This window comes from Nicotiana sylvestris, chromosome 7, assembly GCF_000393655.2.
Source record: "Nicotiana sylvestris chromosome 7, ASM39365v2, whole genome shotgun sequence".
Lineage (NCBI taxonomy): Eukaryota > Viridiplantae > Streptophyta > Magnoliopsida > Solanales > Solanaceae > Nicotiana > Nicotiana sylvestris.
The window spans coordinates 29,117,396-29,129,819 of NC_091063.1; the positions used below are offsets into that span (position 1 = coordinate 29,117,396).

General features: G+C 36.6%; 1 protein-coding gene across 1 annotated transcript; it reads right to left on the minus strand.

The window, feature by feature from the left end:
• Positions 1–4,742: 4,742 nt before the first annotated feature.
• LOC104219290 (uncharacterized) lies at positions 4,743–12,284 on the minus strand. Its single transcript, XM_009769946.2, has 9 exons — positions 11,731–12,284; positions 11,006–11,053; positions 10,830–10,889; positions 9,345–9,428; positions 9,074–9,178; positions 7,342–7,455; positions 7,133–7,233; positions 5,295–5,406; positions 4,743–5,118 (listed from the first exon to the last, which is right to left on the minus strand). The coding sequence occupies exons 1-9, from the start codon at positions 12,229–12,231 to the stop codon at positions 4,990–4,992; spliced, it is 1,254 nt and encodes a 417-aa protein (XP_009768248.1). The 5' UTR covers positions 12,232–12,284; the 3' UTR covers positions 4,743–4,989.
• Between the last annotated feature and the right edge of the window lie 140 nt (positions 12,285–12,424).

The following is a 12,424-nucleotide window of genomic DNA, read 5'->3' on the forward strand; positions in this document are numbered from 1 at the left end:
ATACACATAACATATATTATTGATGCGCTATGTTTAATGTACAAGTTCGTGCAATATAGTTCTTTTTAAGTTGACCAATATTCCAGTTTTCAAAAACCATTTCAAAAACCATTATAACATCCATTTCAGAAATGCCCTAACATTTAATAAGTGGTTTAAGAAGAGGCAAAAAGGTGAAAGTAGTTCAACAGATCTACATGGAACACGTCATAACATAATCGATCCCTACCTTAAAAAAATGGTAGGTTGCTATACCAATTTGGTGGATGACAAGTGGTATGGTATTCTATGTCCCTTGGAAAATAAGCTTATCAATATACATACTGATCTCAAAGTTGCAGGGCATATTATTGAGGAGGAAGCGCATTCTACAAAGCTTGAAGGTATCCGAATTTGGGGTGAAAAACTACAATCGGTTCCCCTTTACCCAAAAAGGTGTGATTATGAAGTACTATGCCATTGGCATGGGGTTGTAGTACCACAAGCACTGTCTGCAACACTCCAAACAAACATATACAAAGATGAACCAAAAGTGATTCGGCATTTGATGAAGGAGATTTTAGAGATGGAAAAGGCACAAGCCATTCTTCATGCACTGGATGATCTTAACTACCTGCAAGGAACGGAGGATCAGTATTGAGATTTATTAGAGAATAAAAAATTACTTAGAGACATTGATTATCCTGTATTTCCAACAGTTTTCAAGTGGGAGGGACTACCAAAATTTCTACCGTAGACGTTAGACTTAGGAGTCCCATATTGTTGTATAAATCAAGCAAGTGGTCTTATTGATGATAGCGATGAAATACGGGAAATGTGTGTCAACTAAGGCCTAGATTATGATGCTCTCGGTCTGGACAGATATGTACAGGATGTTGATGAAGAAGATGAAGATAATGACAATAAAATTGTGCCAAACAATGATGATAATGGGAAATGAAAATCGTTATTTATTTCTTGAAGTTTTTTTTAATTATTGTATTGAATCTTCAATGCTAATTGTCAATAGGATTTAAGACTATTGAAAACTTAATTTTATTTCATAAATATTGCAAACAACACCATTATGGACATTTGGCACAACAAAATTACTGCAACAAATCATTAAGTTTATCCTTGAAAATTGGGCACATTGGATGAACTGCAACCGAGAGCTGAATTACCGCCGCTTCCCAAACAAACTGAAGGACATTAGCGGTGATTGTGTCTTGTTTGGGAACATATACTACATTTACGCACATAAATGGTATCACCAACATCCGTTTGGTTCCGTATCCGCGTTCTTTTTGCACTCGATGGCCAATAATGCTTGGCACCTACTAATGGAAAGTAACCGCTATAGGTATTTACGTATGCAACAACACTATATTCTTTATCAACATACCTTTATCGCACCAAAATCGTCATGTTGAAAGTACTTCACGGCATGTGAGCATGGCAAGCGATAGATCGACATTTTCCCACACGAACATAATCTTTTGGATTCATTGATGGTGTGGGTATTATTACCGCAGTTTTGATGCAAACTAGTGCGAACTTCAAAAATATTTCGCTCATTGCAATATTGCAAATATGTATACCACAGTGCTCGCTTCCTATATTTCTCAAATCCTTTCATCGGTTGTGGCATAAATTGAACACTCATTTCCAACAAGGACGAAGAACTTGGGGGTCTTTCAACAAACCTCTCTGCTGTATGCTTGAATGACATCCGCACCATGGCAGTGACAAGCAATCCACGGGCAGACTTCAACAACTCATTGAAAGACTCTGACACGTTTGTAGTCAAAATTCCCCACCTTATGCCACCATCCTTATGCAAAGTCCACTTATCAAGCTCATGTTGCATCAACCAACGATAAACTCATGGGTCTTCCTTCCTAATCAATTCCATTCACCTCCTTAATTTATACTCTTGATGATCTATTACAGCCATCCCCAATAAATCATGTAAGCTCTTGTTCGGATGAGCCCGCTGCAAGTTAGCCTTCAAGTGCCTAACACAGTATCAATGGTAGGCATATAGTTCCTTCTATGCATCCAGTCTATTCAAAACTTAAAACTCCACCATGCCGATCAGATATTAGACAAATACTTGAACGCTGTCTGACAACGTGCTCCTTCAAGTGGTTCAAAAATCATGTCCAAGTCTTTTGACTTTCATTGGCAAAAATAGCAAATGCAAGGGGAAATATGCTTCCACTAGCATCTACTGCAACGACAATCAACATCTTAATATCAAACTTTCCACAGACATGAGTATCATATATGGAGATTACCAGCCGATAATGCACAAAACAATCAATGACCGGTTTAAACGCCTGAACACATATCTGAATATGAATTCTGGTATTCTGGGACTCCGCTTAAGCTTTCATTCAACAATATTCCCGGAGTTAAAGTGTTGCAAAATATTTGTGTACCAGGTTAGAGCGGCAAATGACTTATCCAATTACCATAAATAATCTCAAACGCACGTTTACGCCCGAGAAATATCTTTCTTTTGGTAATAATACAACCATATACCAGGTGGACAGATGTTATACACTCTTTAATCATGTACCATATGGACGATTCAATGTGTGAAATGAGAACTCAAGTCAACATTCAAGTTAAAATGATTCTCATTGAATATGTCCATATCACAAGTGTGGCTGCCAGTGTATTTTCCTACAATCCACATATTTATTTTCAACTTTCTCGCACACAACATCCATCTACAACCTTGAAACCATCTACCACAAATAACCTTATATACTTCTGGAGATGACTCATGAGCCTCGATCTCACGACACTATTTTATGATGTAAATTCGCACCCCCTGCTATGGTGCGCTTTATAAAAAAAATTCATATTTTTGGACAACACCATTGATCTGATTCATCCCACATTGTTGTTCGAATGTCATCAAGAACCCTTGTGAGGATATCCACATCCGACATACAGGGTAACTGATCAATGTAGGAAATCGCTCTTGAATGAAAGCGCACATGGGACTCGTACACTCTAGGTCTAAGGGGAGGTGAAGTCTGCATATATGGAGCATGCTCATTAGTGGCATCATGCTCCCTCGTCAAATCAGGATGTTCATTCTCATTTTTATCAGCAAAGCGCGTTTCCTCATCATTGTCGCCCTCATCAGGGAAGGGTATATCATCTCCAGACTCATTATCATTATTGTCATAATCAGTATCATCTTCCTGACTCTATGGATCCTGATTAAATATATCGTCTTCGGCCAACTAAGTAAGGACAAGACCTTTATGTTGCTCGTTTTCACTACACAACAATTAAAAAAAATGAGTTTCTCAAAGTCATCCCAACATTATATATTAACTTTATCTCTTAACTTACAATTTATAATCTGTTAATAACCCATGATGCACATAGTCGAGTTGCTGATGACTCCCGGATGGACCAGCATGATCCAAACCACTAAAATTGAGCATATTCCAACTATTGCCTGGTTCATAAATTGTAAAATTCATATCTGGCCGATACCTCCTTTGGAATATATGAGTGTTAGTCTGAATATGATACGTACAAAAATAATACTAAGAAAAGGAAAATTAAAATTTATAACTCAACATGTGAATTATGTATACTTGGGGAGAAATTATGTCCTTGCTCCTCATTCGTCCGTGGAGATAAGTGTAGATCTGGCCAGACTCTTTCAAATGGATCCTAATTTGGATAAAACTGCTCCAAAAACACTACCAGATGATTGAGGGTTATCCCTATTTTGCGGAACCTCAATATTGCGGACTCTTCAGACTTGACGTACATTTTCAGCATTTTTATCACAAGAAGTTCCTGGTGTTCATCCGGAGTCCTCAAAAAATCTTTTAGAGTTTCATCGTCTTCAATATTAAATATAACATAACAAGCAACCCCTTGCGGAGTAAGCAAATATGGATATCTTTCGGTTACATTAATATTAACCGAGCGTTTGCTCACACTCATTCTTTTACATATCAAAGATACCAATCTATCGTACTCTAATGTGAGTGGCAACTTAACAATACACGGTGAAGAATAACTATAGTGTACTGAGTTATTCTCCACGACAACCTCACCCGCTCCCAACCCACCCCGCTCCAAATATAATGCAACCCTAACTTTTCGCTCTTCAGACATTATGGCAAAATGCAGAAAAAGTTAAGTAAACAAATAGTTCAGAATGAGTAAGGAAAATAAAAAGGATACCGAAGACTAAATTTTTGAAGAAAGAATGAACCTCCTTAGATAAGCAAAAAATCTGTGCGAGGGGTACAATAATGGGAGGGTATAAATGCGCTATATATATATATATATATATATATATATATATATATATATATATATATATATATATATATATTATGCGCTATACTCTCCAATTATTGTGGGTCAGTCAATTAATGCGCTATACCTTAACGAACAAACATGTTAAGCTAAAGCGCATGTATTAAATGTGCTATACATTAAAAAAAAAAGTCAGGCAGTAATTTTTTTCACCTATTTTGGTGCTTCAAGTCCAAAAAAGTAACACTTTGGCTCGAACTCCTTTTTCGAGCATCTCTTAGGATTTGATTTGCCGAGTATCTCTCTCATTTCACCAAAAATAACTACGACGCCTGACAACTGATGGCTAAATGACGGAAATACAACTAAATCAAATTAAAAATGTGCACTGCAGGAAATGCGTAGAGAAGTAGATGCTATTAGAGAGAGACGATAGATCGAGTCAAGTTAGAGAGAGATGAAAAGCGGGCAAATTTTAGCATCAATATTCCTGTTGCTGTTCAAGAATTTGAGGAATCTTTCTCAAAGTCAAATTTGACTTACCATCCTCTCCCCAGGAAATTTTTCAAAAACAATAATTTTCCATTTCCAGCAGCAGGACAGATAAGAGATGAATCTATGACCTCAGCACCTAAGCGTATCAAACTTGTATGACCTCTATAAAATACATGAAATTAGAGACACTTCGATCTGAAACCACTGATTTTATTTCTTGCTTGAAGTATAAATGCCAGATATTATGGCCACTCCTGCGACTGCAACTCCGAACATTGACAAGATTCTTGTGACAGAGATGGCAGGTTTCTGTGAAGGAATTGTGAGTAGTTCCTTAACCTGTGGCAGCAAATTATAAACAAAGAATGTCAATAAATAAGTACAAGGTTCAAATTCAGCCTGTAAACTTTAAATATGCGACCAGGAAAGCCACAAATTTTTGCTTCCAGATGCTTTGCAATATACAGGAGGAAGCATAAGTTCAATCTAACTACACTACCAACAACTTTTATCACCTCAATGGGTTGTTTCCAGTTCTTCTTGATTCCTGGCAGGTGACCCTTCCCTACGACTGCTACAACAGAGTTGTGTTCACCAGCAACTCTTAGTAATGTCGATGACATGTACCTGTGGAAGAACAGAAAAAGGCAGATCTCTAACATTTGTAAAACAGTATTTACACCGATCATCAAAAGACAAAATAAAGTGTCAGGTTCAATGTCATCCTTCAAAGATTTTGACTTAAATGCAAGGAAGACCAAAATTACCATAGATCCCCAGAATTTGACTCGGCAAATAATACTGTTTGAAACATATGAACAGTACAGCGCGTGGGCTTAAATGCAATTATAAAAACTCCCGCAGTTGAATACTAGTGATTGATAGCGATAAAAAATAAGTAATCTGATAAGCTTAAAATGTATCTTGTTAGCTTAAGTTGCAACAACATCAAGAAATGTTTCATCTAATAATAGTCCGTCTCACCCCAGAACCCACCCCTTAACATTGGTACACATAATCCAACCAGTGTTATCAAAAGCGAAAAGCGCAGAAATAAGGTCCGTTGGGGCTTTAAGCGCAAAGCGCAAATAAAGCATGCGCTTTAATGAAGAAAGGCGCAAATGGAGAAAAAATACAATATATGTGTAGTCCAGGACTAATAATTATAAGCACGAATAAGAAATATATGGACTAATAATTATATCAATTGTTTTGTGTCGCCTTTTCAAGATTACGCTCATCGGCAAAGAAAAATATGCCTTAGAGCCCTGATGACAACACTGAAGTGCCACTAAGCAAGGCGAAGCGCTCAACATGTTTTTTTTCCATGGCTTAAGCGCGATTTTGACAACATTGAATCCAACATTATGTGATGAAACTTTTGATACAAGGAGTTAGTCTTTTTTCACTTGGCTAATTATTGACCAGACATTTTTTACACTTAACAACAACATAGGACGGAGTTTCTATTTAAATTAAACGAGCATGTTAATTCATTTGACTAACTTAGCATACCTTCTCATGCTAATTTCTACTCTAGCTAGCCCCCAAAAACAAAAATTCTGTTTAAGCCCGAGGCAACTCGGTGCACTAAGCTCCCACTATGCGCGAGGTCCCGGGAAGGGTCAGACCACAAGGGTCTATTGTACGCAGTCTTACCCTGCATTTCTTCCACGGATTGAACCCGTGACCTCCAATTAAATGCTTGCTTTTACTTAGGAAAACTGGAAGTGAACAAAGGATATAATATGCAATAACTGATGATTATACCTATATTGAGATCATGAACAGCTTGAGAAAATACTACTGACCAGAAAATTAATAGAGCTTATATTAAGGTAGCCCTTATTCCTATTTAAAACTTCCTTTTCTCTTTGACTTTTACAAAGAGACTAACACCAATATATGTGAAGCTACTTCTCCCAAAAGTATATAAGTAAATGTATCGTCATTGTTCCATACATTATTAAACGGAAATAGGCCTCCTCTAAACACATATTGCAAGTTCTATTAGTGCCAAACTACATGTAGAAAGCCAGATAGTTAGACACAGAACTCACTTTCGAGTATGTGGAGTAACAAATCAGATTCAAATTTTCCAAATTTGTGTTTTGAATGACAAATGCAACAAGCTCTCTAAATCTGATGCAACACTGGCCAGGACTTAATGACAAGTACCTGATTTTAGACCCATGCCAGTTAAAAAAACAAGAAAATAGCATAAGCCTATGGCAGGTAGCAACATTTTTTGACCATACAGACAAAAAGGAGAAGGAGTGGGGGTAGAGAGCTAGGGGCAGAAGAGCATTTTAATTACAAGCAGTGGGTTTTCTTGTAAGTTAGAGGTGCTTACAGATCTCGCTCATGAACTAGGGTAGTCCAAAGAGTGGGGAAGTGCTTGCTCATTTCCTGAATTACAAGAGTCAGCATGTCGACATCATCCATTTCCTTCAGCTGCTCAACAGCAGAAGTCCAATACCATGTAAGTAACATAAGATATTCTTCACAAATCCAATATGCAGAGAGGGGAAACCCCATAAAATATTATGCAAGGAAACCTACCATCTTGTTGAGATCTTCCGGATTTGGTAAGAATAATGCTTGGAAGAATAAGGAGAACAAAAATTTTGTTTTGTGCCAAAGCGGCATTTTTGCCCATGTTCTTCGCAATGTTATCTGTTCATAAAATTGGTAACATTTGACAGGTTAATAAAAAACCGAACTGCGTAATTTGAGTCATTAAATGGTTATAGCATCAGATAGGGATTAAGGATTAGGCTTCAAACTGAAGTTCAGAACTAACAAGTAGAGAAATCCACTCAATATATGATAAACTACTTCAATAAAATAAAGATGAAAACCAGGTTTCACATTTGCAAGAAAGCAAGACATTGAACAGGAACTATAAATATGCTTTCTCCTACTGGGAAAACTCGACAAAACAGAACGTAATTGTAGTCCTGCAAGAGCACTAGAGTATCAGGAAGCTTTATCTTTTTACAGCTCCAATTCCACAAGTGAAGTAGTCCATCTTTTTTCTTTTTTCTTTCTTTTTGGTATTTGATTTTTTTTTTGGAAACAAAATTATAGACTTAAGAAATTACATAGTCCAAAAAAATGCTTAGAATATATGACAAGAAAAGTAATTTAACAATTCTTGGTTAAAGAAAATGTTTAGACTCCCCAAATAGTAAGGATGGTCAAGAAACAATAAATAAGAAACAATAACAGGTCTGCAATCTCTCTTTTTTTTCTTTTTTGATAAGAAAAAAGGATCCGAATGATTTCGGGGGATTAACAGGTTCTGCAGTTTTTGGAAAAGCCAAATTATCAGAAGGTTAGTTATTGAGTTGGATAGTACTCATTCCGTCAAACTTAACATTAACTAGAATTTGTCGCACAAATTAATGGTTGGAGAAACCAATTAAGAGAGACCGTGGTAGTTATTAAGGTTACTGGGGCTTTAATTATGCACCTATTCCCGAGGTTTATACTTTCTCGGTCCTATAATTTCAATAGCATCCATTGTTTTTTAACTTGATCAATTTTTAGTCTAATACTAGATCAATTTATGTACTCAAAATACATGAAATTTTTAATAACTTACAATTGTTTCCAGCTAATTTTCTTGGCAAACTCTTGGGAATCGAAAAGGAAAATGATTATGGAATGGAAGGAATAGCTTCCTTTTTCTTTTTCAATCAAAGGAAGAACGTTTTGATATTTATTGATGAAAAAGTACTATCAATCCTAACAGAGAGTTAATACCGACTAAATGATACCACATTGCTAGAAATCAATCAAGAATGTTATTTTGAGTTAGATCCAAAAGATTTGCTACACATCAAAAAACATTTGAAAGACTTTCATAACTGTAATTCCCCGTAATTAATAAATCCCCAATGAAGCAATAATGCCATAAAACCACGCAGCATTCTTCCGGTAAAAGCCAAAACCACTTAATGTAAATTACTTTTTGCCCTTAATCGATCTACTATAAAAGCAAATTATTAGATGAAACTAAATTACTTGTTATTCAATTGTATTATCCACAGAAAGAGACCAAGAGACATGAATGGAGCATTTCGTAATTTATTTTAGTTATGATTTCACTAAAATGAAAAGGACAGCAACCCAATTTAGATCATGATTACTAGGGATATGTTTTAAGATTTGATGCAAAGTCATTTGTCCACCAGAGACGCCATACACTTGACAAACTTAAGATATTATAGAACGAACCAGAATTTAAGCTTAATATCTTCAAACGTTCGAATTGTGCAAAGCATCTTACTTGTACGGGACGGTCACCAAGTATCACCTTTCCGCCGTACTTCATTGCTTCTTCATAGGCCACACGGAACTCAGCCCCAGGCACAACCTCAAGCTTGTTAGCAACCTAAAACATGAAGAAAATCAAACTAACGATCCCTATGCCAACCCAAAAGGGGAAACAAGAGAGAGGGGGTGGAGGGTGGGGGTGGGGAATACAAGATGAAAGGCACTATATAGGAAGTAAAGTAAAATTTTCAAACCAGTACAATACATTTAGAGGTTAAAGATACCTTAGCAAGAAACCAGCTATAGAGTATCCCAAATGGATTTTGATTTTTCTTCCACATATCCATCATTTCCCCCATAGTTGGTACCTGGCACAATCAGGAGCGGCAGTATTAGAAATTAATCCAAAGAAGTGAAAGATAAAGACCAGCAATATCATCTCATACTGTACAGTGGTTTCGGGGAACAGGGTGAAATTAGGAGGTATGGAGTGACTGATCTCATCATATCCTTGATGCCAAAAGGTAGGCCAGCCACAGTCGTCCTATGCTTTCTGTTATCCTAATATATGGGACTATATTCCAAGGGGATTCATATTAAAAATCCCAGGATAAGAGTCCCAACATATAAGAACTTAAAAATAAAATAAAAAAGATGTCCTTGAATTTAGTGACCAGATGATAACATTCTTCTTAGTCTCCACTGGCATTTACATAAAGCATTTTTAGCTTTATAAAATTATAGTATATTTTACTGATAGGTGTAGGACCTCTTAGTTCTTCTTGGCAGCATATTTCTTTTTTACGTTATTTACCCAAACCAGGAAATTTATCTTTTATATGAGTATGTCCCATGATCCCATCCATAAATCCTTCCGCATTCCAAACAATAAAATGAGTTTTGCAGGAAAGCTCACTCAAAGGTTTCTATTTTGCCACTGATCAATTTTGTTTCAACATACCTATCCTATGCACCATGAGTTTCCTCCCCCATTCCAACAAACAACACTGACTCACCATAGTTCTCCTCCTCTTTCTTACACTATCTCACTAATATTGCATTTCACATGTGCACCAATTAAAGAAAGCTATTTTTCCTGGTGCTTTATTCTCCCATACTATCTTCAAAAGCCCCCTCCTACCCTAAATACCTATTAGCTCCTTAAAATAGAAACTTGCCATAAATGACTTTGCCCTTCTTCCCCTCCACGCCTTCCTATCTTCCACTTCATCATATATAGGCCACTCACTTCATTGTATGAAGAAATTCCACAATCCCCTCCCTTTCCCAGTATTAGTAGTGTCATTGAGAAAAACTCCTTTTCCCCATTCAAGGAATTTTTGTATTTTGGACCTTGATTACTTTTATAACAGATTTTTTCTTTTTATTCAGAAATATGAAACAGATTCCCAATTATGACTAACTTGTAAATTTTACCTTATCAAAAAAAAAAAAAATTATGACCAACTTGTAGTTCTTGAAGCACCAAAGCACAATAAAAAGATAGACAACCAAAGTAGGTACCTTGCAATGAGAAAGCAAACAATTGGACTGAATTATAAAGAGAAGGCAACAGGTACAAAAAGCACACTAACGGTCTGTATCAAATTGAAAACTAGTAAAAATTCCGAGAAGAAAAATAAATAACAGAGGAAACTTCTCTACATGGTGAAAGAAACTCAAAAAATAGAAACTTCATGTCTGGCTCAGATGAACTCTTTACGTATCTGGAGAGGGATAAAGATATATGTCAGAGATGAAAGTCCAACCTTTAAATTATGAGGTGTAAGTACAGCCACACGACCCGAGCATAACTCCAAGAAAACAACCTATCATCAATAAACCAGAATCAACAAAAACTATACTGTGGAAGCCTAAAATAGAAGAAAATTGGCAGCTAAAGCAGGCTGCTACCAATTACTCAATACAAAGTCAAAAGAAGCACCTGCGGTTTCAAAAAATTGATCACGGCTTCGACTTCTTGGCAGGATTCCTGTGACCATGCATTGAAAACTTATGTGATTATACAACCCTCTATAAGCTCATTCTATTCTATAATTCGATGAATACACTAAATTGCCAATATGAGCCATGAATGGTACTCCTAATAATAATATGAACAAAACTATTCGAGGAATATAAGTTGATCGATATTAGTTCAAAATTACTAACTTCTGAGAATTCATTTCTCAAAAAGAAATTCGCATAAATACAATAAATTATATTCAAGCTTCAAGATAACTTTATCTTACTAAGAGGGCGTTTGGCTAAGCTTATAAGCTGGTCAAACTTGCTTATAAGCACTTTTTGGCTTATCTACGCGTTTGGTAAAATTAAAAGTGCTTATAAGTTAAGTGCTTATAAGCCAAAAATAAGCCAAAAGTCATAAGTTGGTCTCCCCAGCTTATCAAATTTCAACTTATAAGCACTTTAGGTTTGATCAAAATATTTACTATTCTATCCCTAAAATACTTATTTTTAAAACAAAACTCTTCGTATGCCCAGTTGCTTATTATTAATTTCAGCATTTTTATCCAAACACGAAACTGCTAATTTTTAAATCAGCTTCAGCACTTAAAATGCTTTTCAGCACCTAATGCTTATCAGCTACTCTAAATCAGCTAAGCCAAACGGGCTCTAAAACATATGGAAGGAAAACGCGAAATTTACCGCAGAAACGTGAGCTGTGCCAACAACATACACATCGCAAATGCCTCCGTCGGCAGAAGATTCACAAGTGAGTGTCATTACATTCCTCGAAAGTTCCTCCGGCAAAACCTTCCTTTCGTATGGTTGACTTTGACCTTCACCTTCTTCATTCACCGACGAAACCTCATCAACCCCTCGTTCTTCCACTACGCTCTCATCAGAACCTTCTGAATTTGTAGAATTAACAATTTCTCCATCGACTCGAACAAAATCCTCGAATCCGGACGCCGCAAGCCGATCCGAATCCATTCCCGCCGGCGTAAAGCGGCCGGGTACGGCGGATAAAGTTTTGGAATTTGAGGCAATTGAGGAGGACTTGTGGCCGAGGTTTGTGACGGAGAATGGAACGGCGAGAGATTTGATGGTTGAAAAGCGAAGGCGGGAATCGCCGATGAATGAGTAGTATCGTTGTGACTCGGACGAGTTGAGATAGGTGAGTGTATTACGAGTCAATCGATGCATATGGAGGTTTTTCAGTTGCGTTGCTACAATAAAATAAACCGTTGTTCGGCTCTTATTGTGCCTTACTTGTACGATTGGATTTTCGCGACACGTGGCAACCGATTCTGATTGGATTATGTGCTCTCATACCTTACCAGAGTGTCAAGTTTTCTTTTGAAACGAAAATAAATAAGTTTTAATTTTTAGTGTAAAA